This window comes from Amia ocellicauda, chromosome 7, assembly GCF_036373705.1.
Source record: "Amia ocellicauda isolate fAmiCal2 chromosome 7, fAmiCal2.hap1, whole genome shotgun sequence".
Classification (NCBI taxonomy): domain Eukaryota; kingdom Metazoa; phylum Chordata; class Actinopteri; order Amiiformes; family Amiidae; genus Amia; species Amia ocellicauda.
This window is the reverse complement of record NC_089856.1, coordinates 1,150,973-1,177,176: the sequence shown is the minus strand read 5'-3', so window position 1 is coordinate 1,177,176 and position 26,204 is coordinate 1,150,973. Positions and strand designations below refer to the sequence as shown.

Here is a 26,204-nt window from a genome sequence, read left to right as displayed (position 1 = left end):
CTTGATCCCAGAGAAACAATTCCTTCACACACACACAAGAACACATATGCATACACACATGCACACGCACACAACTGCATTTTGAGAGAAGTCCGATCCAGGTCTTGGGAAGGGCTTAATTATTTAATTGCCTGAAAGGATTGGCTCCAGGCAGTTGGTTGTCAGATTAATTAAAAAAAAGGGGCTCCAATCACTACACTGTGAGTTCTGTTTATGTTTCTACTTTTCAGTGTCCGTTATTGGAGAAGCAGAGGAAGGAGGTGACCAGCAGAAGACAGCATCCTGAAGCACAGCGGAGAATATCCATCTGACCAGTGGAACCGCCAGTGCTGAGGGTGTCAAAATAAATCACTCCAGTTTGTCCTCGCCTGCTGGGTTCCGATTCAGCAGAGTCCTTAATTGAACTAACGCGGGACGGTCTTGTTTCAGCCTCGTCAGCTGTTCCCAGCTCTGAAGCGGTACAGGTCCCTTGAGTGGGTCCTAAGACGGGAGGCAGGGAGGGAGACGGGAGGCAGAGATAAGCAGACACCCTTGGACCGGCGCTATCTGTCTGTGACGTCAATAGCCGCGCAGGGCGAGATAATCGAGCCGGGCCCTGGTTGGCGGAGAAGGAGTGATTTGATGGCTTAAGCTCACGGCACAGGTCTTGGTTCTGGTCCTGGTGTGTCACTGGTGTCCCCACTAGTTGCTCTCCCACAGGACACTGCCCTTGACCTGCTCAGAGCACAGCGGCCAGGCCGGCGCTCCCCAGGGTCAGTCTGACCGAGGGCAGGCCCAGCGTGGACACAGTGGACCGGGCTTCGTCCCTTATCTGATTCCCTGTGTGGAGTTTGAGTGGCGTGCCGACTGCACGGTGGTGCCCCCCCCCCACAATCAGGCTCCTGCCATGTGCTGCAGCTCGTGCCCGGGGCGGAGTGCGGGTTTATGACCCCTCAGTGGGAGCAAAGTCCGCCAACAGCCTCTGACAGGTACTGTGTCCCACCTCCCTCTCCCTCTCTCTCTCTCTGTCCGCCCCTCTCCCGGTGTCCTCCCCCTCGCTCTCTCGCTCTGCGTCTCTCTGCTATGAGCTCCAGGATAGGGGGTTCGCCAGCGGCTCCTCTCCCGAAATGAGCGACTTTCCCTCGGACCTGCCCACCTTCCTGCCCGGGGATCTCGGGCCGGACTGGTCGCTGCCATCAGAGAACCCGTCCACGTGTGAGTAGCCACACCGACACCCCCCCCCAGTGAGAACAGCACTGGGCAGACTGGCACAGCTGACACAGGGTCCAGGGTTCGAGTCACTGTACACGCTGGCATGATCGGGCCCCTGGGGTCAGTCTGTGACTCATAGTGTGTCTGTGTGCTGATCTGTTTTTGTGGATCTTTTTCTGTCAATGTGTCGATATGTATATGTACATACATACGTGTGTGTGTATGTTTCTGTCTGTGCCAGGGTATCAACACGTCTCACTGTCTCTGTTCGTCTGTCATTCCATCTGTCCACGTCCGCCTCTATCAGTCCATCTCCGTGTCTGGATCCTGAACGCCTCTGTCCGTGTCTGATGTCCGTCGGTCACTATCGCCCTGTCCGCTGTACTGTCAGTCGTGTTGTTGTTCTCTCTGGGAAAACACACCCTGAGGTGCAGTGTTTGATTGTGCCAAGACGGCAGCGGTTACACAAGAGCAGGGCCCTCTCTCCCGCTGTCCTGCCCATAAACCCAGCGCGTATCGACTCGATCGGCCTTAAAAAGCTTTGTTGCTTAGTAACGTCAGACCAAGGGCTGTAAATCACGGCACAGGGACCCGGGCCCGGGGAAAGTACAGTACAGGTACAGTTACAGTACAGAGCAGCACATTGCAAGACATTACAGTGTAATAGTGCAGTACAGGACTGAGGGACCTGAACCTTCTCACCCTGGAACAGAGGAGACTACGTGGGGACTTGATTCAAGTCTTCAAAATCATGAAAGGCATCGACCACATCAAACCAGAGGAGCTTTTCCAGATCAGCAGGGACACACGCACCCGGGACACAAATGGAAATTGGGCTTCAAGGCATTCAAGACAGAAAACAGGAGACACTTCTTCACACAGAGAGGCGTCACAATCTGAACAAACTCCCCAGCGATGTGGCTGAAGAGACAATTTGTGAACATTCAAAAACAGACTGGATAGGATCCTTGATCACTTATTATTAATGGACACCAAACGAGCACGATGGGGCGAATGGCCTCCTCTCGATTGGACACTTATACAGTAAGAGCACAGAATAGCAGTGCAGTACAGTATAGTGTGGTACAGTGTGCAGATGTGTTTCGACAGATACAGATGTCGATGCATCGATAGAGAGAGTAGAGAACAGGCTGACGGGGGGGGGGTGGGTGGATGGAGACATGAAGGGTGAGTGATGCGCTCTGTGCCCCCCAGCTCTGGTGCTGAAGAGGGAGAGTGCAGGAGGTGCCCCCCCCAGGGAGGGCTGTCCCATCTGCGGTGACCGCGTGTCCGGATACCACTACGGCCTGCTGACCTGTGAGAGCTGCAAGGTGAGGGCTGGGGGATCCGGGGGGACATGGGGGCAGAGGGAAGGATGGAGAGAAAGGTAGAAGGAGGGAGGGAGATACCAGAGTCTGGATCAGTAATAACACACAGGGAACACCCTCTCCCTCTCTCCCGTCCGCAGGGTTTCTTCAAGAGGACCGTGCAGAATGACAAGCGCTACACCTGCCCCGAGCGCCAGAACTGCCCCGTCGACACGGCGCACAGGAAGCGCTGCCCCTCCTGCCGCTTCCAGAAGTGCCTGAGGGTGGGCATGAGGCGAGAGGGTGAGGCCCGCGGGCCCGAGACGGCCCAGAGCGCCGCCGCACCGTCGTCACACAGACGTACACCTTTCTTTCTTGTTCCTTTCCACAGCACCGATTACATTATTACAAATAAACACACTGTACAATACAATCAGATCAGGACCAAAACACAGAGCGAGGTCCTGTTCTGGGGCCAAACAGTCTTTACACGTCAGAAGACAGATGACTGATCCTCCGGCGTGTCCTGTACCGCACCCGTCCGCTCACCTCCCTCTCCCTCTCTCTCTCTCTCTCTCTCTATTTGACCCCCCAGCGGTCAGGGCAGACAGGATGAGGGGGGGTCGGAACAAGTTCGGCCCGCTGTACCGCAGAGACCGGCAGATGAAGCTGCAGCGACACGCCTACGAAAGCAGCACCTACGTGCCCAAACAGGAACTCCCGGCAGAACCGCACAGCCTGGTGACGGCACTGCAGGCCGTATCTGCCACGGCCGCCCACCCCCTCCACATCCCTCCTCTCCCCCCGCCTCTGTACGGCCCATCGCAGACAGACGCTCAGACGCCGGGCCTGTCCCTGGGGCAGCGCGAGGTCTCGGGGCTCCAGGACTGCTCCTCTTGCCCCTCCATCCGGGACCACCCCATCCACTCCAGCTACCACCCCCCGCAGCAGTACGACACCGGCTACCCCGGCTTCAGCCCCGCCAAGGCCGAAATGTACCCGTACGCCTCACTGCCAGCCGCCCCGCAGCTACCCCCATGCCCTCCCGCCCCCCCGCCCTCCGCCAGCCCCGGCCCCGGCCTGCTGTCGGAGCTGCTGCGCTGGGAGCCCGAGGAGCCGGCGATGTGCGCGCGCGTGCTGTCCAGCCTGCAGAGGGAGCGGGCGAGCCGGGGCAAACACGACCGGCTCAACACCTTCGGCATCATGTGCAAGATGGCCGACCTGACATTGCTGGGGCTGGTGGAGTGGGCCCGGAGCTGCCCCTCCTTCAAGGAGCTACAGGTAACCTCTCACCAGAGAGAGAGAGAGAGAGAGAGAGAGAGAGAGAGAGAGAGAGAGAGAGCATAAGAAAGTGTCCAATCGAGTTTGGTGTCCATTAATAACTAAGTGATCAAGGATCCTATCCAGTCTGTTTTTGAATGTTCCCACATTGTCTCTTCAGCCACATCGCTGGGGAGTTTGTTCAGATTGTGACGCCTCTCTGTGTGAAGAAGTGTCTCCTGTTTTCTGTCTCGAATGCCTTGAAACCCAATTTCCATTTGTGTCCCCGGGTGCGTGTGTCCCTGCTGATCTGGAAAAGCTCCTCTGGTTTGATGTGGTCGATGCCTTCCATGATTTTGAAGACTTGGATCAAGTCCCCACGTAGTCTCCTCTGTTCCAGGGTGAAAAGGTTCAGGTCCTCAGTCTCTCAGTAGGACTTTCCCTTCAGACCTGGAATAAGTCTGGTTGCTCTCCTCTGAACTGCCTCTAGAGCAGCGATATCTTTCTTGAAGTGTGGAGCCCAGAACTGCACACAGTATCCAGATGAGCTCTAACTAGTGCATTGTACAGTCTGAACATCACTGCCCTTGTTCTCTATTCTACACTTTTGACAATATACCCTAGCATTGTGTTTGTCTTTTTTATTGCTTCCCCACATTGTTTGGATGGAGAAAGTGAGGAGTCCACATAGACTCCTAGGTCTTTCTCATGCGTTACTTCATCTAGTTCTGTTCCTCCCATAGTGTAATTATAGGGACATTTTTGTTACCTGCATGTATTACCTTGCACTTGTCCACATTGAATTTCATCTGCCAGGTGTCGCCCACAACTGAATATTATCTAAGTCCCTCTGAATAGCCTGTGCTGCCGAGATTGTATCTGCTGAGCCGAGAGAGAGAGAGACTCCCGCCATACACACTATGTCTCTCTCTGTTTGTCTGTCCATCACCATTTCCCACCCTCTCTGTCCTTGCCCCCCCCCAGGTAGAGGACCAGATGGCTCTGCTTCAGGGCTGCTGGAGTGAGCTGCTCGTCCTGGATCACCTCTTCAGACAGGTGGCTCATGGGAAGGAAGACAGCATATACCTGGTTACCGGACAACAGGTACACCCCTCAGCCTCAGGAGCAGTCTGAGCGACGCCCCTCCGGAGACCGGGCTCGGAGTCTCTCGTAGACGGGGATGCGGGTCCAGGTTTCTCACGACAGGGGGGCGGTGCAGTCGGCTGAGAAACGGAGGAAAAGGCCTCTGTCTGCCCCCTGGGACCTGGCCGCCTCGTTTAGGTTGCGGGTGACTTGAGATATAAGCGTCACAGGTGATGGGTGCAGCGAACAGGGTTTCTCAGATGGGTGCAGGACAGAGCAGTGCTGGTGTAGAAACCCGAAATAGGATCAAATAAAATTACTAAAGGTGCAGCTACAGCCAGTGTCCACAAGGGGGGGCAGCGCTGAACAAGAGCCAAGCCGGACAGTCAACAGGGTGGGGTTATTAAACAGTATCAGATTAACCCAAAATGACACGCTCCTACTGTCCATCCCAGATTGACGTGTCCACAGTGCTGTCCCAGGCGGGGGACACTCTGTCCAGCCTGGTGTCCCGAGGGCAGGACCTGGCGTCCAAACTGAGGACCCTGCAGCTGGACAGACAGGAGTTCATGTGTCTCAAATACCTTGTGCTCTTCAATCCAGGTAAGGGCTTGTATTTGTGTGTGTGTGTCTATGTGCAGTGACTGACTGGACTGGACGGCTGCGGAGTCACACACTGGACTGGACTGGACTGGACTGGACTGGACCACACATCTTGGGGAGGGGGTCATAAACCTATAACATAACAAACCTCAATCCAGGCAATCGGGCACACCGTTTGTCGTCTCCCTCCGCAGACGCAAAGGCGGTGCGCGAGGCGGGGCGGGTGGAGACGATGCAGGAGCGCGTGAACCGGGCCCTGATGGAGCACACGGTCCTCTCGCACCCGCGCCAGGCCGACAAGTTCGGCCAGCTGCTGTTGAAGCTGCCGGAGGTGCGCAGCCTGAGCCTGCAGGTGGAGGAGTACCTGTACCGGAGACACCTGCACGGGGACCTGCCCTGCAACTCACTGCTCACCGAGATGCTGCACACGCGGCAGGACTGAGAGTGTGTGTGTGTGTGTGTGTGAAAGAAAAGAGAGAGGGAGTGTGACAGAGGAGAGAGTGTGAGAGAGAGAGGCTGGGCTAGACAGATACAAGCTACCTCACTGGACAGGACGGCTCCACATGCTACAGCCCAGCCCTGGGGACTATTTGGACTGTTTTCCCAGGAGAAGAGGAGGCAGGGGCTGGGGGGACAGCAGGACCGGTCCGGGACACTGAGCCGGGTCCTCCTGTAACCCTGACGCGGCCCTGCCCGACCCGTCTGAAAACTGCCCGACCCGTCTGAAAACTGCCCGACTCCGGGAGAAAACACACGACCAGCAGAACCAAGAACACAGCAACGACGGACAGACAGAAACAAATAAAAGAATGTAATAAGTGATCTGCTATCCTTTTCAATATGGATCACGACGATTAAAAACAACTGTCAAAACAAGATCCATCTAATTGTGTATTTATTCAGGGATGTCTGCATTTTCTGGTTTGTGTCTGAATCCGTTCGCGGAGTGTCCCTCAGCACGGGCCGGGGACGCCGTCTCTGCGCTCGACTCGTCCCCGGGGCCTCACAGCATCTCCAGCGCACCAAAGCACCAGGCAGAAATTAATAACGCAATACGCAGAATAAAATAGTATTCATGACCAGTTTTGAATCAACAGATGGATATGAAAGAGGCAGTGAAAACAGTCCACGTTTATTTTAAAAGGATTTTATTTTCTGTCTCTTCCGGATCAGGCGCACCTGTACGCAGGTATATATACAATTCCAAACAAAACGGTCGAGTTCATGCACAGAGCAGAAATAATATCATCATCTTACTCAGAACTGATATACACATTACAGAAATCAAATCATCGTGAATCAACTCTGTATCCAACATAAATAATAAAATCTGGGTGGGGAAAAAAAAATCATAATAAAACAAAACATGTTAAAGGAAAACCATATCGGCCGCCCCCCCGCCTCCCACTCTTCAATAAATACAGGCCTCGCTCCGAGAGCCACCTCTGTACAGTAGGATTGCACAGTCTTCTCCACGCACCGCCCCCCCAGACACGCTCTCACGCACTAACAGCCGCAGCTCAGTGGGGGCAGGGCTCGCACGGGGGCGAGAAAACTGCTGCTCTCCCAGGGGGCCGTGCAGCCAGGCGCTTGACACGACCCGGAGGGAGCCGGCGCCGCAGCTTCTACTGGGGGGGGACGGGGGACAATACTCTGCCTCCTTTGCCTGTCCGGCTCCCGGGGGCCGTGTCTGGACCCCAGTGTGAGGCAGCGCAGGCCGAGAGCCGGGTCTCTGCTCCTCGATTCAAACTCAAGGGCCAAGTTACTCGATTCAAACCTTCATTTAATTAATTAGCTTAATATGACTTCCCCACCCCCCCGCTCTTGAAAATAATGGCCCCCAGGAACCACACTTGCACACAACCCCCTCCCGCCTAGTCCGCGAAAACACAAACACACACTGCCCCCGGCCCTCCAGGATGCTGCTGTCCACTGCAGGGTCACCCCCACGCTGCGGGCCAGAGCACTCGGGCCGACAGGAAGGGTTCAATGTATTCAGTTTTTTCTTTTCTGTGTGCATCTGTATCTTCTCTCTTTTAGTGTATTTTGAGAGACAGAGTTTGTACTCCAGGAGCCACGCGAACAGGACAGCCGATTCGTGTGCGTGTGGGGGGTCACAGTCCTGCGGGTTGCACAGGTCTGTCCACATCAATCGCTAGCCCCCTCCCATCCCAGGAACTCGACTAATTAAGCCTAATAATCGGTGGCCCAATTAAGCAGTTCATGATTCAGATAAACCCCAGAAGGCCTTGCAGCGCTCGGGCCTTTCAACCAGCTCCGTCTTCAAATCAAATTGAATCAATGATACTAAATGAAAGGGGCCCCAGTGAAGCGCAGCGTCAGTGTCCTGTTCACTTCTTGTCCCCTGCGCTGGGCCGCTGTGACACGGCCGGCAGCCCCCCGACTCCTCAGCCCTGTTAGTGCAGACCACCAGGCTGCGTCACCGCTGAGCAGAGACGTCAACAAAACAGGAAAGATTGTGGGGCTGAGGGCCAGGGCTGGAGACGAGCGGGGGAGCAGCTTAGTGATGACAAAACATCATCTTCATTATCACAATAATAACACTCTCTCTCTCAGCTGCTCTGAAGGGTGACAGGAATCGGGACCTTGTGTCCACTGTCTTGTATGTCTTGTTTCTCTGTTTTATAACCCCCCAGTCAAGAACAACTCCCAGCTTAAATATTTTAACGATCCATCCATCCATCCATCCATCCATCCATCCATCCTTCCTCGTCTCTCTCGTGCCAGGCATTTCACTCGCTTACAGATTACAAAGCAGTTTCCAGTTCATACAAATCATTGAGAAAAGCAACAAAAAAAACAAACGCGACAGGAATCGTCTCTACACAGCCTTCATCTATATACAGATCATCCGATTCCTAACGACAGTAGCCTTCACTCACCGCTAATATATTAACATACGTGTTACTTCATCCTCCCGTGTCTTCGAACACGCGTACCGCCGTCTACCACTCGACAAAGTGAGCCTAGAGACCGAGGAGGAGGAGGAGGGAAAAAATCCTTGCGCACAGAATAAAAATATCAGGAAGAAAAATAAGTCTCGAGTGGAATTCAGTGTTTGAAAGACCCCCCCACGCCCCCAGTGTGATTCCTTCCGTCTTCCTTTCTTCTTCGCTCTTCCATAAACACGTCGAAAAATACCTCGACACACACACCGAGGCCAGAGGACCAGGCCGGCAGGACAGTCGGACAATCGCTCCTCGATGAGGAATTTTTTGCTTTTGTAGGTTTTAAACACATAGCAACACCCCCCCCCAACCCCACAAATCCGTTCCCACCCCCAGCGTCTGTGTCCCTTCTGGGGTGGGGGAGACACAAAAAATGAGTAGAGTATAAAAATCCTCGCCCTATTTGGCCTGTAAGGTACATTCAGTGACGGCTCTCGGTGCCAGAGCCAGACGGGCATCGCTTCCCTCGTGTCTTCTGTTCCGACAACCCGCCACGGACGGAGAGAGAGAGACAGAGAGAGAGAGGGAAGGACAGAGCAGGACGGCGGTCGAGGGGAGCGGAGACGGCGGGGGAAGGACGCGACGTGCAGACCGTCCTCCGGCCCGCTCGGTCGGAGGGGTCCCTCGGGGCCCTATTTGGGGGTGCCCGGCTTCTTGGGGGTGGTGGGCCGCTTGCTCTGCCACAGGTGGCCCTGGATGGTGATGGCGTCCACGCTCATGGACATGGTCTTGGACGGGATGGCGGTGAACTGCTTGCGGTCCGAGCTGTATTTGTAGATGGCCTCCACCATGGCGCTGGTGATGACCCGCGGCCCGATGCCCGTCAGCCGGGTCATCTCCTCCGTCTCGGGGTTCATGGTGTAGACGGCGCGGAACTGGCAGGAGGAGTCGCGGAACAGGATCAGGAAGTGGTTGGCCTTGCTCTTCTCCATCTCCTGGAGCCGGGGGGAAGGCAGAAGGACAGAAGAGGGGGATGCAGGAGAGAGAGGGGGAGACGGTTACACACTGTCCATTTCAAACTTCTCTCTTTTTTATTTTTTTATTTTTATTTTTTAAAAGAGTGTGTGAGTGCGAGAAAGAGGGCGAGTGTGAGAGAGAGAGAGAGAGAGAGAGAGAGAGAGAGAGCGACACACTCACTTCCACGATCTTGTTCTTCTGCGGCTCGTTGACCTTGCCCGCCAGGCAGCAGCGGGAGAGGGCGTTGTTGATGATGAACTTGTTGGACTTGAAGCTGGGCTCCTTGTACAGCTTGGGACCTGGGGGGGGGCAGAGAGGAGACAGGGTTACGGGGGGGCGCGGCAGAGCGAGATTAACAGGGTCAGAGCAGCGTGTCAATCAATACCCGATCGATCGTTTCCTCCGGGCGCATCAGATTAAAACAACGGAGACACATGTTGAAGGTCATTCGCAACATCACAAACATCATCAACGTAACACGGAAAAGCTGCCCCCCCCCGATGCCGAGATCCGTCCCGCGGCTCCGTACCGGTGTATTCTGGGATGGACGCGGGAGAGGAGGCGGTGGAGGCGTTCTCCCAGTCCTTCTCTCCGTTCTGACTGGCCAAGCGGCTGGGTGACATCAGGCCCGAGGGCGAATGAGATCTGAGGAGAACAGAGGAAGAGGCGAGAGGTCAACCCGAGAGAGACAGACGACAGACGGAAGACGGAGAGAGAGAGAGAGGCAGACGGGGTTAGTGACCCTGACTGATGTGTAGTGCCGTGTCTGCCTGCTGGTTACCGATCCAGAGACAGAGCGAGAGAGACCCAGTGCCGTCAGCACAGTGGCAGCGTGGGTAACCTGCACCTCGCTCACCTGGGGGACTTCTTCACGGAGAGGGAGTTGCCCGTGTCGTTGGCCATGGTGGACAGAGAGAGCGTGGAGTGGGAGTAGACCTTGCTGAGCCTCGAACCTGCAGCACAGAGAGGAGGAGGAGGAGGAGGTGGTTAAAATAAAAAGCACCGACTGGGTCGTTTCTAAATTGTCCTTCAGGCCGAGCGCTCCTGTCGCTGGACGTACCCATGAAGCCCTTGACCGGGCTGCGCGCCAGAACCGAGTCGTCCCGGAACACGGTCTTGGGCCGCTGCTTCTTCACACCGCGCACCGTCGTGGGCTTCTGCCGCAGAACCTTGTCCAGGTCCTCCATGATCTTGAGCTGGTGCCGCCGCTGGTACTCCTGCCGTGTGAAGTCACCGCGCCGCTGGGGGGTGCCCTCGGGGGCGGGGGGTGGCGGCGGCGGCGTGGGGTCCTCGGCAGTGGAGGGCCTGAGGGAGGGAGGAGACGGGCGGGTCAGTCCAGTCGGGCGGTCAGTCAGGGCTCTGGTCCAGTGTGTCAGTCAGTGTGTGCATCAGTGCGCTCAGTCAGTCAGTTGAGCCCTGTTCCCGTGTGTCAGTCAGTCAGTCAGTCAGTCACACAGTAGGGACAGGTTAGTGTCAGTCAGTCAGGGTAAGCCGCTGTGGGACAGGGCCGTGTGAGCAGGTGTGAATGAAAACATGCCCCAACAGGCCAGCAGCACGCGTGTGAACCGCCTGTCCTTCAGCGCTGCCGTCGGCCCGCCGGGCGTCTCACCTGGCCTCCCTCTCCTGCTCCTGCCACTGCCTCCGCTTCTTGATCTCCTCCGCTCTCTTCTGCTGCTTCTCCAGCAGCGCGGCCCGGCGCTGGGCCATCTCGTCCTCCGGCCGCACCTCGTCCTGCCCGACACACGGACACACACACATCAGCTCTCTGGACCTAAATCACGACTGACGCGCAAGACACGGACAGAGTGTCTCGTCCTGCTACTGACAGACATGCCATACGATCACCGAATCAGACAGACCCCCTCCCGCCACCTCGTCACGAGGGACAGACTGACATACGGATGGACACAGACAGGGCTGCATCTCCCTGCCGTTTGTAAGTAGAGACACACCCCCATCGGCCACCTGAGGAAACGGCAGCGCTCCGAAATGAGCAGAAGAAGGAAAGAATTCTCAAAGTAGGGCAGCGGTGAATTATTGATGGCCTGCGCTGTGAATTATTGAGGAGTGAGGGTGAGATTATGGGCACCAGCAAGATCAACCCCCTGGTGTCTGCACCTCCCCCACCGCCGTCTGTGTCACCCTCTACTCCTCCCACGCTCCCTGTCAGAAGGGAAAGATATGGATATGAGAGGGAGAGGTAGAGGGACTACCTCTACCTCTCCCTCTCATATCCATCTCTTTCCCTTCTCACATTCTCCCTCCCTCCCTCCCTCTAAATCTCTCTGGGCCCATGAAGCAGTGAACAAACGACTCAAAAACTCAAATAATTCACGATGGTTCCTTGCCTGTGTGCACTGGTGTCCGTGTTCGTGTGTGTGTGCGTGCGCGCGCGTCTGCTCTCACCTTGTAGAAGAAGCCCACGCCACTCCTCTGGCCCTCGGGCTCCGTGTTGTCGCTCATGGAGTCGCTGAAGGCCTCGGGCCCGTCCTCGCCCTCGTCGGTGCGCAGGGAGGCCAGCGAGATCTCGATCAGGCTGCTGCGCTTGCCGTTGAGCGAGGGCTGGGGGTCGCTCTCGAAGGAGCACTCCGAGGGCGCCCCCGAGCTGCTGCCGCCCCCCCGCTCCCGCCGCGTGGAGGAGGATGACCAGACCGAGGACAGGCCATGGGGCCGGGCCCCGGAAGACGGCCCCTCCAGCTCCAGCCCCGGGAAGGCGGGGTCCTCGCTGGAGCCCGTCTCGGAGGAGTCATCCTCGTGCGGCGGCCGGCTCGGGAGCCCGGCGGGCTTGGGGGGCTCCGGGGGGCTCTTGGACTGGCCGATGCTGAAGGAGGAGGCGGTCTGGACCTGGCAGGTGCTGGGTGAGAAGCGGCGGAGGTGGGGGATGGTGTCCACGTTCTGGGGCGGGGTCAGGACACGGGTCAGCGGCGGGAACTTGAGGTCCAGCGGCCGGCTGTGCTTGGGGCTCTTTGGCGGCGCCGACTGGGCCCTGCGTTGGGGCAGCTGGGGCGACTTGGGCGGGGTGGAGACGGTGTGGGGGGCCATCTTCCGGGAGGGCGAGGGGGAGGGCGAGGAGGAAGAGGAGGCCAGGCCGGCGACGGAGCGGGGGGTGGGCTCGCGGGACACACGGGGGGCGGGGTGCTTGGCGGGGATGACCCAGGCCTGGGTGGCGGGCGGCTTCTTCTTCACCATGAGCTGGCGCTGCTGCTCGGACAGCCGCTGCATGTCGCTCTGCAGGGAGCTGAGCGCCGCGTTCAGCTTGGACACGGCGCGGTTGTACTCGCCCAGCTGGGGCTGCTCTTCCTCCTCCTCTGGCTCTCCTCCTCCTCCCGCTGCCACTGCCGGCTTCCTGATCTCCGGGGAGAAGGTGACCTGCTTCTCCGAGCGTGCAGCCGGCTTGCCCGCCTTACCGTCGCTCCCCTGGCCCGGCGCCCCGCCGTCTGCCTCCTCTTCCTCGTCCTCAATCTTCGCCAGCCGCTCCTCCAGGGTGAGCCGACTCAGGTCATCCTCGGTGCTGGAGACGCTGGTCTCGCCCTCGGCCTCCGTCTCGCCCCCGGGGCGCTGCTGCTTCTTGAGCTGCAGGAAGGCACTCTTGCCCAGGCGCTGCCGGTGCTTGGCGAAGATGGCCTCGATGCGCTTCTTCTGCGCCTCGATCGCACGCCGCTTCTCCTCCAGCCGGGCGCCCAGCTGGGACATCTCGGTGTTGAGGGCTGGGCTCTTGCTGGGGCTGTCCTCGCCCTCGCCCGTTCCGCCCCCATCCTCCTGCTGGTGGGACCTCTGTGCCCAGCTGGTCATGAGGGGCTCGGGCGACTCGGCAGGCGGGGGCGTGGCGGGTGTGGGCGGGCCCAGCTTCTTCCTGCGTTCGGCGAAGCTGGTCATCCGGACGCCGCTGTCCGAGGACGAGGACAGGGCCTCCTCCCTGGGGCCCTCCCTGGCCGCTGGGGTGGCCCCGGGGGGCGCCCGGGGCGGGGTGTCCTCAGAGGCGTCGGAGTCCACGCTGCCGTCCCGCAAGACGGAGTCATCATCCCGGGAGATACGCGAGCCCTCGGATGTCCGGCGTGGCCGACGCGGGTTCTGGTTCTGGTTCTGGTTCTGGTTCTGGTTCTGGTCACGCTCCAGCGGCTCCCCCACCGGCCGGTACAGCAGGCCCGAGCGGGACGGCGCAGAGGAGCTGAGGCGCGAGGGGGGGCCCGGGCTGTGGTGCCGGTAGTTGCCGGGCTCATCGGGCGAGTGCAGGTAGAAACCATCGGGGGCCCCGTCAGGCCGCAGCCGGGGCTCCCTCTTGCCGCCGCTCTGGATGATCTGCAGTGCCTCCTCGATGGTGGGCAGGTCGCCGTACAGCCCCCCGTCATCCAGGAGCCCGTTCTCCAGACCCTCCTCCGGCCCGCCCAGGTCCTCCGGCTCCTCCTCCTCCTCCTCCTCTCTCCTCTTCTTCGTCACACACATCTTCACGGGGGGCGTCTGCGTGCCCCAGGATGCTCTCGGGGTGACCAGGGGCCCGTTCTGCCCCACCTGCGCCGGCACCGCGGCCCCCGCCTTGACTGGGAAGCCCGTCAGCTCCTCGGGGGGGGTGTAGGTGGCGCGGGCGGCGGGGGGGGCCAGACTGTCGGAGCTCACCGAGCGCGTGATGGCCACCGGGTTACCCATGACGATGTCCACGTCGCTGTCCAGGCCGAACGGGATGCTGAAGGAGACGGCAGAGGACAGGGGCCGGCTGGGGGGGGGGGGCGAGAACTTTAATGTTTGTTTGTAATGGAAAATGTTGAAGGAAAAGAAGCAGAGCGAGCGCAGGAGCGAGCACGCACACGGGGGCAGTGAGAGAGGGAGACAGTGCTCTTACCTGAGTTGCTTCTTGCTCCAGCTCTTGCCAACTCCCTCCACGTGTGGCATTGAGGTAGACTGAGTGAGCGCTCCTGCCACGAGACAGAGAGAGAGATGACTTCCTGACTCGAGCGCCCCAGGCTGTGTGTTTAAACATGTCTACATGTACAGATGTGTGTGTGAACACAGACCCCAACAGTCCCAGCAGCGTCTGAGGCGTCGGCGTCGCTCACCTGACCCGCCGCCCGGCGACAGGGGGGAGCTGATGGGCAAGAAGTGCTGCTTGAAGACGAAGGCGGGGGAGGCACTGAAACAGCACAGAGCGACAGAGCGGGTCAGACCGGGGGTGATATCACACACGGCCCGTCACAGAGAGCCCGGCACCGCGCTCTGGAGAACACGGCCTCCGTGTCTCTCACACACACAGCACACGTGTGGGGTGTGTGGGGGGACGACAACAAAGAGGAAGGGAGGGGAGAGGAGGGGAGGAAAACAATCAGTGTTTCTACCTGTTGCTGTTGGCGCTGGTTGGGGTTGTGCAGTCACTCAGTCCGGACGGGTCTGCGGCAAAACAGCAAGACAAGAAGCCATGAAGACACAGACGCACAGGCCTTCCCAGCACTGAGGTGGGACCGCAGACCCGTTCGCACAACCACCGCTAGGTCTCCTGCCCTTAACCGCAAAATCTACTGAACCCCCGAGACGGGGAGACTTTGTGCCGACGAAGAGATAAAAACTATTTTAAACAAAAACTGACGGCTCCTCGTTTTCTGACCAGATGCGGTGGATCTAAAACGCCAATCAGATCTCGTCTCCTGCTCTGGACTCTCGAGTCAACCACATCAACCACAGAGGCGGAGGAGTGGGCGTCCACTTACCCTCCAGGTCCACGGGCTCCTTGGGGCGAACGAAGTCCGGCTTCCTCACCTCAAACCAGCCAAACAGCTCCGCCATGAAGGCCATGATGTTGAGCTGTCAGGAAGTCACAGGTCATTGCAGTGCATTCTGGGAGCCGAGAGCTCAGAAAACACTCAGGGTTCACACAAACGCCACATGATCCAGTCTGGGCCCAGACTATACGTTACTACACTGTGGTCCAGCACTGACTATAGCCTGGGCCCTACACTACACTACTATACTGTAGTCTACACAGCGCTGGCTCCCAGTCCACAGCGCCCCGTGGTGGAGACGGGAGGTCGGCCTACCTTGAGTGTGGGGGGGGTGTAGAGCAGGTCCTCCAGGGCTAGGGGGCAGCAGCTGTTCAGGCAGCTCTGGCAGAACTCCTGGATCAGCTGCAGGTTGTACAAGCTGTCCGCCACCGACATGGTGTCCTTCAGACAGACATCTGAGAGGGAGGATACAGGAAGCCGTGACCACGGACGTCCACAGCACAGGACCGCGGCTACGGCCTGGCATGATGCCGAGAGCTCGTTGTTTTACACACCAGAGCCAAAACACGACTTCTGTCGACTGTGCTCAGCCGGACACACACCAGGACAGGCAAAACAACAACAAAAGTCCTCCATCTCACCCTCCAGTCTGAGCAGGCTGGGGCAATAGAAGTGCACCAGGGCAGCGATGGCACAGCCGTTAGACAGGTCCTTCACACTGGCCACCAGGGGAAACGTGGGCGTCTGCTTGGGCAGCATCTTGTCTTTCCTGTAGCGGATCTGAGAGAGAGAGGGAGGGAGGGAGGGAGGGAGAGTGAGTGGGTGAGTGGTGCTTGGGAGGTCTGTAGCGAGGCTGGGGGTCAGGGGTTGCGGATTCCTCTAGATTTTTGAGCTAATGTCTAAGGCATTTTACAGTCAAATACAACCCAAGAAAAAAAAATTGGGTCTCCGAGTACAACCAGCCCCCTTTAATTATTGAATTGTCATGTTAGTTCATTAACCAAATAGTAAGCCAGCTGTAGCAAGAAACAAAACGGATGGAAGTGTGCCACTAACTGGGGGACAAGAGGAACTGTGTCCCCGCCTCCTACTGACAGCAGCCATTTTGCAGAAATATATATTTTTTGTAATCATTATACTATATATTCATTTATCTTGCTTTGCACTGACAAACACAGTCCAGCCCCTGAATGTCACAGCCGAACATCAGTGCTCCTCCAGCCCCCTTCGTCCCCCATCCCGCCGTCCCCCCAGTAGAGGGGGACAGTCACAAAGTGAAGGGAGATGAGGTAGGAAAGGCCAGAGGGAAAGCAAGAAAAATAAACATAGAAGACCCCAGCAGACACACAGGAGTGGGGGTCCTGGCTTCAGGGGGACACATGGTAGCGCTGTCTCTCCTCGGGACCAGATGGGAGACCCCCCCCAACCTGCACTGGAGGTGGGGAAGGAAATAGTTGCTGCGCAAGACTCCGAAGCCCACGGTGCCGTGCAACACTGATTGGCTTCCCCGGGGTGTTTAACCATTTCAGACTGTGTACAGTCAGTCTTGGGGATCTGACGTTTCATTCCAAGATCATTCGAAAAGCTGTTACTCTTATCATGCATGGATGCTTATCATGCATCGTACAGGAGGGGCTATATGCGATCAATAGGTTTTTTTTGTTTTTTTAATAAGAAAACAAATCAGCCAGAATGATGTATTGAATTATTAAATTTGTATTATGTGCTAGCATCACACTAGAATGACAAAAGTCCTTCCTGCCCAAAGTTAAAAATAATAATTACAATTTCCAAAACAATTCCAAAAGACCTCCACAAGTCACGAACGGAAGCCAGCCAAACACTTGGACAACTTTAAACAAGGAAAACCATAAAAAATACATAATGGATACAAATTAAAATAAAGAAACAACTACTTCAGACTACAGCAGCACAGGACGCAGAGGCCAGACAAGGTCACTTGTCAAACAGAACAAACAGAATAAAACATCGAAGGAAAAAAAGAGGAAGTGCATTAGAAATTAACCCAAAAACAAGACGTGAAAATTATCATCAGTTATTATTGTTATTATGAAGAAACAAAATTTTCAGAAGTCAACCAAGCACAGCCCCCGAGGTCATGCAAGCGAGGAGGAAACCAGACAGACAGTCCGGGAGGCAGCAAGCGCACAAGACAGGACGATGCAGTGACGGCGACCGTGTGTCCGGGGCTCCGGAGGCGGGCGAGAAACGGGTGCAGAAACCAACCGAAAAGAAGGAAAAACGAAGGAAAATAAAATCTAAGAGGTGAGGTGGAGAGAGAGGGGGTTGTCTTACCACGACGTGTTTGGGGCATGTTCACGGCACTATACGATAGCCGGGCCCCAGTGTAGCAGAGCACGGTAAGCGGGCTGAAACCGCAGTCCAACCAGGATAGAAACGGGTGAAAAACAACACTACAGTAAAGCCAACGAGTTACCCCTCCACAGGGGGGAGACGGGGAGCTGCGCTCGTCAGACCGGCGCTACATGAGCGCAGCCACACGGGCACGAAGACCCCGCCGGCAAACAAAACCCTTCATGTGCTTGTGGGTGTCTGTTTTCTCATTTGTTTTTTACAATGTTATCTTAGATTACGGCTACCACGGGTTCCACATTGCGGCGCAGCTCGCTCAACGACACAGAGCGGTAAAGCCAGTCCGAGTGTGTCCGACACGGACGCTAAGACGCACAGGTGTGTTAGCGTGTGCAGGGACCCCACGACTACATCTGGCCTGCCCTCCCGGCGAATGCCAGCAAGCCTCCTGTGGAGAGTGCCGGGGGCTGCATTTCGACACGGCTGACGGACTCGTACGCGGCCCCACTGCTCGTGAACTCTGCGTTACCACAGCTGAGGCCAGATTAGTACCAAAGGTCGGGCGGTTTTCATGGGCTGTGATTAAACAGATTTTCAAGCTTCCTCTTCCAATATCCTCTGCTACAACCTACACTGTCGATTCTAACTTCTCGACTGCGCTTCTACGTACTACACTACGCATACTGCGCGAGGATCCCCCACCCGCTCTTCGCTCGTTTTTCGCACCTTTCCTGCAAATCCGCCCTTTTCCTACAGTCAAGAATCGCACACCGCGGCACTAACTCTCCATCTACAGAGCGCGACTACGGCATCATCCCCTCGGACAAAAGGAAGAATTCAACTCAAATTAAAATAATAAAAGTGCTCAAAGGAAGAATAAATAAAATAATGAGAAAAGTATACAAAACTAGAATGGACGTGTTTTTGTGTTTATATATATATATATATATATATATATATATATATATATATATATATATATATATATTAGTGCATATATATATTAGAATTAAAAAAAAAATACATATACATATTTAGTCTTACTGTATTTGTGGAAGAAACTATTTGATACATTACCACAGGAGGCTTATTCCCAGACTCCTTCAAACAAAAAGCGATGGCATGCTGGATGCAAATGGCAAAAGAAGGACAAGCGTAAATGCCAGGGCACAGACGGCGCTGCTCAGATCACAGGGGCGAGAGCAGCGCCCACGTCGGCATGCGGCTTCCCCCCTTGGCTGGGGGTCGGGGCGGGAGTGGCCGAGGGAAGGGCCGTGGGGGCGGGGTCCGTTAAAGCCACTCCCCATTTCACATATGAAAAACTGTGACACGACCTGTTATTATCCCCTCCCCCCATTGTCTCTTAGACCATCTCATTGGCTGAGTGAGAACGTGATGTAAGTAAGAGGCCGGGGTCCATTTTTTCTCCTGCATGTTTTATAAAATGTTTTAAATGATCTTTTTGAAGATAATTTGTGTTGTCCCAGTTCACAAAAGTTTGTGGTTATGGGCTTATGAGGCACTGTGGACTGGAGGCCTATATACACTATGTATATGTACGTATGTATGTGCTGCCACGTTAACAGTTCTGTAAAAAAAAAAAAAAAATGCAGATTTTACTCTTCTACCTGTGTCCCTGCAAAGCCACTGCTGATGGTCTAAGAGACAGGGGATGTCAGGCGTTGATGACTTATCCCATTGTGGCCGACTGGGATGCTAGGGAACTATACTGAATGTCTCCCAAAACAGGCTCAGATGAAGCAATGGATGCTGGGATTGCGTGGCAGAGGTAAAAAGGTTCCGGGGGGAAACACACGTCTCGGAAGCAATGGGGCTGGACTGGGCATCAGCTCGAGAGGTGCTGTTTGAGTGGGATTTGCCTCTGGCCTCCTGGAGACGGCGGTGACGGCATCGGGGGTCACAAGAGTCCGAAACACTGTGGCACGTTTACAGAGGTGGTTTATATTAAACTATATACAGACGGGTGACAAATTAAATAAAAACCCACATACAGTGTCTCAGTGAGGTGTTGGGCACGAGCCCCAGAGCAGCTTCAATGCTCTTGGCACAGATTCTACGAGTCTCTGGACTCTACTGGAGGGATGGACACCATTCTTCCAAACGGTATTCCCTCATTTGGGGTTTTGATGATGGTGGAGGAGAGCGCTGTCTAACACGTCGGTCCACAATCTCCCATAGGTGTTCAATTGGGTTGAGATCTGGTGACTGAAGGCCAGAGCATATGAGTCACATCATTTTCATGCTCATCACACCATTCAGTGACCCTCGTGCCCTGTGGATGGGCATTGTCATCCTGGAAGAGAACCTCCCATCAGGAGAGAAATGTGTCACCATAGGATAAAGGAGATCACTCAGAATAACTGTCATGATTTGCAGTGACCCTTCCCTCTAAGGGGACAAGTGGACCTAAACCATGCCAGTAAAATGCCCCCCACAGCGTAACAGAGCCTCCGGACCCCCTCACTGTAGGGTCCAGCAGTCAGGCCTGTCCCGTTCTCTTGGTGTCCCACACATGCACTCGCCCACTTGTCCAGAACACGAGCCAGTTGAGCGTCTGTGACTGAAGCTCCTGCCATTCGTGCCCCAATAGTGACCCCTCTTTCACAGTCACTGAGATCCTTTCCTCTTGCCATCTTGATCCAAAATCCAGGTCAACTGGGCTGCTCAGCATTTGTATACATGCACAGAGCATGATGGGATGTTAATTGCTTAATTGTGTCATGCAGTACAGCTGTTTGGAGACATCTGCATTCGTTATATTCCTCCACTAATTTATTCAGGTTTTTCCTTTAATTTGTTACCAGTCTGTATGTTCTTGCGGAAAGCGAATCATATGCTGTCCTCTGGGGAATCCTGACGCACTACTACTAAGTGGTGGTGATTATTTAAAAATCCTAACTTTAGGATTGCAGGTATAGAGGGGAAATGGGGGGCGGTGGTATTTAGGGATATCCCAGCATCCTTGGCTTTGCAACAGTCTATAAATGGTATCATGCACAATTCTACACTGTAACCCCACAGTACAGGCCCTCCCTGAACCCCCCACAACCACCCCTCCCCGACTACCCCCTTCCTCTCAGCAGCGTCTAACACAAAACACCGGGCCGGCACAGGGCAAAGACAGCTGCCAAATATAAATCAATACAAATTAAAATAAAATAAAACAAAGCTATAGAAATATATATATTTACCAGGGAGGAAGCACAAGGGAAGGGGGGAATAACAGTGTTGTTTGTTTCAGCAGATAGAGAGAGAGGAGTGAGAGAAGAGAGAGAGAGGAGAGAGAACAGCCACTTACAGGAACCAGCTTCCAGTACCAGCGGGTTGGGCACTGTCACAGAGGAGCAAGGGGCAAGGTCAAGAGGTCAGGAGGTCAGAGGTCAAAGAGGAGGCGAAGGAGAGAGAGAGGACAGTCATTAGAAGCAGCAAGAGAAATCCCACACAGAAACCGTTCACACTCCCGCTCCCACACAACGAAGGAGGCGGACCGTCTCTTCCCACATGCCATCCAGCTCTACAGTGGTGAGTAATTTGCGAGTGTTTGTTCTGCCATTTCTTGCTTCCTCTGCTGTGCATGCTGGGAGTTGTGTCTCAGGCATGCACTTGCAGAGTCAACGCCCATCCTGCTCCTCGGGGTCACCCTGAGCGGCCGGAGGTCCAGAGCTATAGGTCACTCCAATAGTGGACAAGCAGGCTGGGGAGTGAGTGTGTGTGTGTGTGTGTGTGTGTGTGTGTGTGTGTGTATAAACACTAAGGGCAACACAAATGTCAGTGAACTGGACACAAGGGAACAGCATTAAAGACAAGCTAGTTCTGTCTCTTTTTTTCCCTTTTCTTTTCCTTTTGTCCTTGCTTGAGCATGCAGCACAGGGAGCTCAGTGCGTGTGCGAGAGAGTGCGTGCGCATTTGTCCGGTCACTCACCGAGGGCTGGGCCGGGGCCAGCTCTGAGCCGGGCTGGAGTCGGTGCAGCTGCTCCCTCTCGGTGGTCTCCCTCAGAAGGTGATTACACTACCGAACAACGGCACACAACACAGCGGCTCAGACCGGCACGCCAACACACAGGGAGCACCGCACGCACACACGCACACACGCACACACAGAGCCACACGGGCCGACAGCACGACAACCACACCAAGTCACGCACTACAGAGAGCAACACGGAGACGCACACACGGCGGCTCCGTGAGCGATGAGGGAGTCGGCTGTGAACGCAAGGATGGCGTGGGGGGGCTTTGTGGGCGGGGCTCACCTTGTTGACCCAGTACAGCACGGCGTTCTCCCACTGGCTGCCCCCGCCGAACTTCTCCAGTCCGCTGGGCATCTTGGCAGCGCTCATCGTTTCCATGGCACAGAGCGACATCAGCCCGTCAATCACCGCCAAGTGAGCGCCCTGCGACCAATCACAGGAGAGGAGAGGGGAGGGGTCAGAACCATGGAGGCGCAGCGCATCGTAGACGAGCCGGGCCGAACCGGGAGAAGGCAGGAGGGCTCGTGTTCCTGCGGGGTGGCGGCGAGTTGTGCAGCAGTGTGCGGAATACCAAGCTGTCCCGGGAAAAGCTCCTCCCGGTCTTGAAAACATGTTGGGGTTTTAAATAGAAATTCGTTTTTTTTTTTTTTTTTTCCTTCAGACTCACACCGACCCACACTGTAATAAAGCACACTGTGTCACACACGCAGGAACTGAACTGTAGAAGCTGCCACTAGGGGTCGCCAGCCCTCCACAGCACTCCCCTGAGTCAGCAGTCTGGAGGTCACAGGCGAGAAACAGCGCTCACTGGAGCGGGAAGGACGAGCCACTGCAAGGCAGAGTTCATTTACAACACACCCACACAGACACACTCGCACAGCAACACACACACAGACACACACTCGCAGACACACACTCGCAGACACACACTCGCAGACACACACTCGCAGACACACACTCGCAGAGCAACACACACTCGCAGACACACACTCGCAGAGCAACACACCCACACAGACACACACTCGCAGAGCAACACACCCACACAGACACACACTCGCACAGCAACACACTCGCACAGCATGACACATGCCAACACACACACACTCACACAGCAACACACTCACACACTCCAACATACTCTCTCAATACAGCGATCCCTCAAATAAAACTGCACTAGATTTACACACACATCAACACTCTTCAACACATCAAAACACAGAAAAATTACATTTCACTTGTACCTTTCAAGCAGTGTGTGTGTGTGTGTGTGTGTGTGTGTGTATATTGTGTTTGAAGCACAATCCAGATTGATCCAGTGTGTAATTAGGGGGCCCTGAATCATGTGGACCAGGTGTTCACCTCCACCCCCCCTTCCCTAGTCTCATTAACCTCTCCCGCATCATCTCCAGATTAGCCGCGCTGAGCTCCTCAATGCCATTAAGAAGCTGTGAGGTTTAAACGCATCCTGATCCAGCCGGGAAGGGGTGAGGGGGTGTGCAGCGGACAGCGATGATCGTGTGCTGAGCGCAGGTGAGCGTTTGGGTAGATCTTTAAAGATGACGAATTAAAGAGACGTGCGTTTTCATTGTGGCTCTTATCCAGGCTTACAGAGACGCACACCAAGAGAGAGAGACACAAAGATTGTATTTTAAGGTGTACACCGCTTCAACAACACGGCTGACTTTCACGCCAAGAAAGTACCCTTGATTGGAACTGAGAGAGTGTTGGGGTTGGGGGGGAATGTTAACTGGGTTCAGCCTTACTGAACAAACAGCACTATGTCACAATAAGAAAAAACGCATGGCAGAAAAAGGAGAACGTCACTGAGCTGTTCTGATAAGTAGAACCATGATGTGTACACAGGCACACACACAGGCACACACACACACTGATTGTATGCCCCCACCCTCCACCCTCTGTGAAATCCCCTGCTAATGGATAACCTCTGTACTCAGCGCTGCCTTAATAATCATTAACCCAGCCACTCCTCGCTCCGTGATTGGCTGATAGGCTCAGCGTTCCGGAACGCAGATGGAGATTCCGGGAGAGCCACTTCCTCCCAGGGCCCACACAGTGCGTCTGAGCACCGTGGCCGTTCCGGCTGTCCGCGCAGATCGGCTCAGGCCCGCCGATACACAGACGGGACCAGTGAACTGAGCAACTGGGTCTGGAGGGGCACATGCAGCTGAATTCAATTAAATATGAGAGAGAGAGAGAGATAGGAGGGGCGGGTGACAGGGACAGAGAGAAAGCAGGAGGTAGACGGGAGAGAGTCAATACATGAGTGTGCGTGTGTGCGTGTCAGTGTGCGCAGGCGTCAGTGTGTGCGTGTCCAGGGGAACTGTACAGGACGCGAGCTTCTGTGCGTAGCGGGATTCCCAGTTAATGAATGGACCTTGCGTGTGCGGGTTCTGGATACTGTTGTGATGTTTTGAAAGTAATTTGGGAAAAAGGGGGTCAGGGAGCTGTTCAGTGGGGGTGGGGTGCATGCCAGCACTGTCGTCCCCCGGCCCCCTCCAGAATGCACTAAGCCAAATCACAAGAGCGCCTAATGAGGTCTGGCTTTGACAGCGAGAGAGAGAGAGAGAGGAAAAAGGATACACAGAATAAAGAGAAAAGAACAGGAACATTTCCAAGTCTGTGTGCCAGGCGGCTGCTCGGAGGGGGGGTTGTGAGGTGACCCTGTCCATCCCTCCACAGGGTGGCTGTGTGACACGACAGGACGCCTTGAGACCAGACTTTTAAAGCCGCCTTCGTAGAGAGAGACGAGCGCATTGCGAGCAGGCCGAAGCCACCACGGCTAAATTTAGTCCGGCTGCAGCGCCATAAAAACAACAGATGAAGGCTTGGAACATTTTTTGCGTCTCTAAATATCCCCCCCAGCTTGTGTGTTTTGTGTTTTTGGCCATTCTTACTGCAGCACCGTCTCTGTTTATCTCCCGTTAATTAATAAAGAATGGCACAGGCAGCCCGTGTTCCCGCCCGAACCAATCAGAAGCTGTAGTACGAAGCATTCAGCCCAGGACTGGCCTCACTTTCACAACGACTAAAAAAAAAAACATTTATTGAAGCGTCCGGGGTTTTTCAGTTCTGCAAAAGCATCTCTCCCCCCTAAAACAAAGAGCCTTTCATTTATTTAAAGAGCAAAAAAACCACGAAGCAACAACAACGACGACAAATTCAAATGCCTGTACGGTAGCCATGGAAAGTAGATCACACAAACTTCCGCCAGACTCCGCATCTTTCTAAGGAAGTGAAGCAGCAGGAACACAGGTCTGTCCGTCTGTCCCTGGGCGTGTGTCTGTCCGTCTCCCGTACGACTGTCCCTACAGGCAAGTGCGACTGCGGAAGCCACGACTGGAATGGTTGTGTGGGGGTGCGGCCAACTGCTCTTTTCTGAGCCGCCGGTGTAAAGATCGCAAGGGCGAACAGTGCCCCACACCAGACCCTGCCCTTATTCGAGAGACTGCGCTCAGACACTCAGACGTGACTCTCCTGACTCACACCGATGCCGCACAATCCATCATGGCATCTCGACTGCCATCCTGAGACACGTCTGGCGAACCAACCCCCCCTCCGTCACCGCAGTCAAAGCGATGCAAGCCCGAGACTCTCACTAACACACCCCCTCCGTGATAATCCCGCCAGCCCCCCGGACTCAGATGGGCAGAGATCAGAGAGCCGAGCCCAGGAGGAGCAGCTCAGGGGGGGCTCGCACTGGCCTCCTCGTCAGATATGCGCTTCATTACTGCACTTCCCCATGGCCTTTACCGGCACTGTCTCCGCGGTCGGCCCGTCCTGCCATTTCACCGCTCTGCTGGTTTGATGAGGCCTTTAAATCATCATGGTGTTAAACTGGCCCGGCCCCGTGCTCAGAAGTGCCCGGCTGGCTCTTGGCGCGGTTTCATGTAATCCGAGGTGCTCCAGATCAGGATCAAAGCGTCCTTTGTTTCTCACGTACGAAGCATAACGAGGGATTCGACGGTGGCTTGCTGTGAACGTCCTTTGTTTCAGACTGTGCTCGGCGCTCAGAACCAGAAACACGACCCCCTCTCGCCTCGCTGTCTGTACCGATTCGAACAATGTTGAATGTTGATCCCTCACCCCACGCACTGTATACACGCTCTCCCTCACCCCCACGCACTGTATACACACTGTCTCTAGGACTCAACAGCAGGGCACAGTTAGGGTGTCTGCCAATACAAAAATACCAAAATAATTACTAAATCAAGTTCAAGCCTTCAAGCTTGTGCTGCAAACGAGGAGGCACAGATTAATGGTCTCCATGATGCACTACTTTCCCATTAAGCTCTGGAGACCCTAAGCTGCAGTCTGGGAGGGGAGGGGTGTCTACAGCAGGGTGTGCTGTCAGTGATCATCCTTTTTAAATCTGTCCATCATCGCAGCGTAAGCGTGTGTTGAGGTGGTGGGGGCTGGACACACGATGGCAGGCCACAGACCCCCATCTGTCCAGCGCATGCCACCAACAGCCCCAGAGCGACGGGCAAGAGCCGGGGTCCTTGCCAGTCCTTGCCCCGTGGAGCCGGGCTCGGAGCAGGCGGCGACTCCACTAGAGACCACCGAAAGAGGCGGATGGGCGGAGCGTTAATGGAGAGGTGGTCTGTGGTGAATCAACAGTGTTGGCTGTCTCTCTCCCACTCTCCCTCGCTCTCTCCCTTCATATCTCACACTGACAATATCGCCCTCCATATTTCTGCATCCACCCATCTCACAGTGTCTGTTTCCCTCCATTTCCCTCTACTAAACCCCCGGGGGCGGAGCAACGGAGATTGCGCAGTCAAA

The 26,204-nt window shown here is 55.5% G+C and overlaps 2 protein-coding genes across 5 annotated transcripts in view; one reads left to right on the top strand and one right to left on the bottom strand.

Annotated features, from left to right (window-relative positions):
• The first annotated feature begins 992 nt into the window (after nucleotides 1–992).
• Nucleotides 993–6,320, top strand: nr5a5 (nuclear receptor subfamily 5, group A, member 5). The gene is made up of 7 exons (XM_066707815.1): nucleotides 993–1,194; nucleotides 2,407–2,522; nucleotides 2,660–2,801; nucleotides 3,094–3,779; nucleotides 4,743–4,862; nucleotides 5,297–5,444; nucleotides 5,639–6,320. The coding sequence occupies exons 1-7, from the start codon at nucleotides 1,107–1,109 to the stop codon at nucleotides 5,884–5,886; spliced, it is 1,548 nt and encodes a 515-aa protein (XP_066563912.1). The 5' UTR covers nucleotides 993–1,106; the 3' UTR covers nucleotides 5,887–6,320.
• Nucleotides 6,321–7,434: 1,114 nt separating this feature from the next.
• camsap3 (calmodulin regulated spectrin-associated protein family, member 3) overlaps nucleotides 7,435–26,204 on the bottom strand; it is a 34,901-nt gene continuing 16,131 nt past the window's right edge. The window contains exons 3-19 of one of the 4 annotated variants that reach the window (XM_066707808.1): nucleotides 21,684–21,824; nucleotides 21,356–21,442; nucleotides 20,732–20,764; nucleotides 18,490–18,537; nucleotides 15,720–15,858; nucleotides 15,394–15,533; nucleotides 15,067–15,160; nucleotides 14,698–14,749; nucleotides 14,422–14,495; nucleotides 14,208–14,280; nucleotides 11,777–14,081; nucleotides 10,980–11,101; nucleotides 10,431–10,675; nucleotides 10,227–10,323; nucleotides 9,900–10,015; nucleotides 9,551–9,669; nucleotides 7,435–9,348 (exon numbers count right to left, since the gene is read on the bottom strand). In XM_066707808.1, the coding sequence (XP_066563905.1) occupies nucleotides 9,046–9,348; nucleotides 9,551–9,669; nucleotides 9,900–10,015; nucleotides 10,227–10,323; nucleotides 10,431–10,675; nucleotides 10,980–11,101; nucleotides 11,777–14,081; nucleotides 14,208–14,280; nucleotides 14,422–14,495; nucleotides 14,698–14,749; nucleotides 15,067–15,160; nucleotides 15,394–15,533; nucleotides 15,720–15,858; nucleotides 18,490–18,537; nucleotides 20,732–20,764; nucleotides 21,356–21,442; nucleotides 21,684–21,824 (4,188 nt within the window). In that variant the 3' untranslated portion in view covers nucleotides 7,435–9,045. The remainder of the gene's footprint in view (nucleotides 9,349–9,550; nucleotides 9,670–9,899; nucleotides 10,016–10,226; nucleotides 10,324–10,430; nucleotides 10,676–10,979; nucleotides 11,102–11,776; nucleotides 14,082–14,207; nucleotides 14,281–14,421; nucleotides 14,496–14,697; nucleotides 14,750–15,066; nucleotides 15,161–15,393; nucleotides 15,534–15,719; nucleotides 15,859–18,489; nucleotides 18,538–20,731; nucleotides 20,765–21,355; nucleotides 21,443–21,683; nucleotides 21,825–26,204) is intronic. The other 3 variants (XM_066707809.1, XM_066707810.1, XM_066707811.1) reach the window with 3 other exon arrangements.

Excerpts from the sequence above, each read along its gene's own strand:
- nr5a5 (XM_066707815.1), top strand. The coding sequence starts at position 1,107 with ATGAGCGACTTTCCCTCGGACCTGCCCACCTTCCTGCCCGGGGATCTC. Across the intron at positions 2,523-2,659 it reads TGACCTGTGAGAGCTGCAAG|GGTTTCTTCAAGAGGACCGT; the intron begins GTGAGGGCTGGG and ends TCCCGTCCGCAG. Across the intron at positions 4,863-5,296 it reads ACCTGGTTACCGGACAACAG|ATTGACGTGTCCACAGTGCT; the intron begins GTACACCCCTCA and ends TGTCCATCCCAG.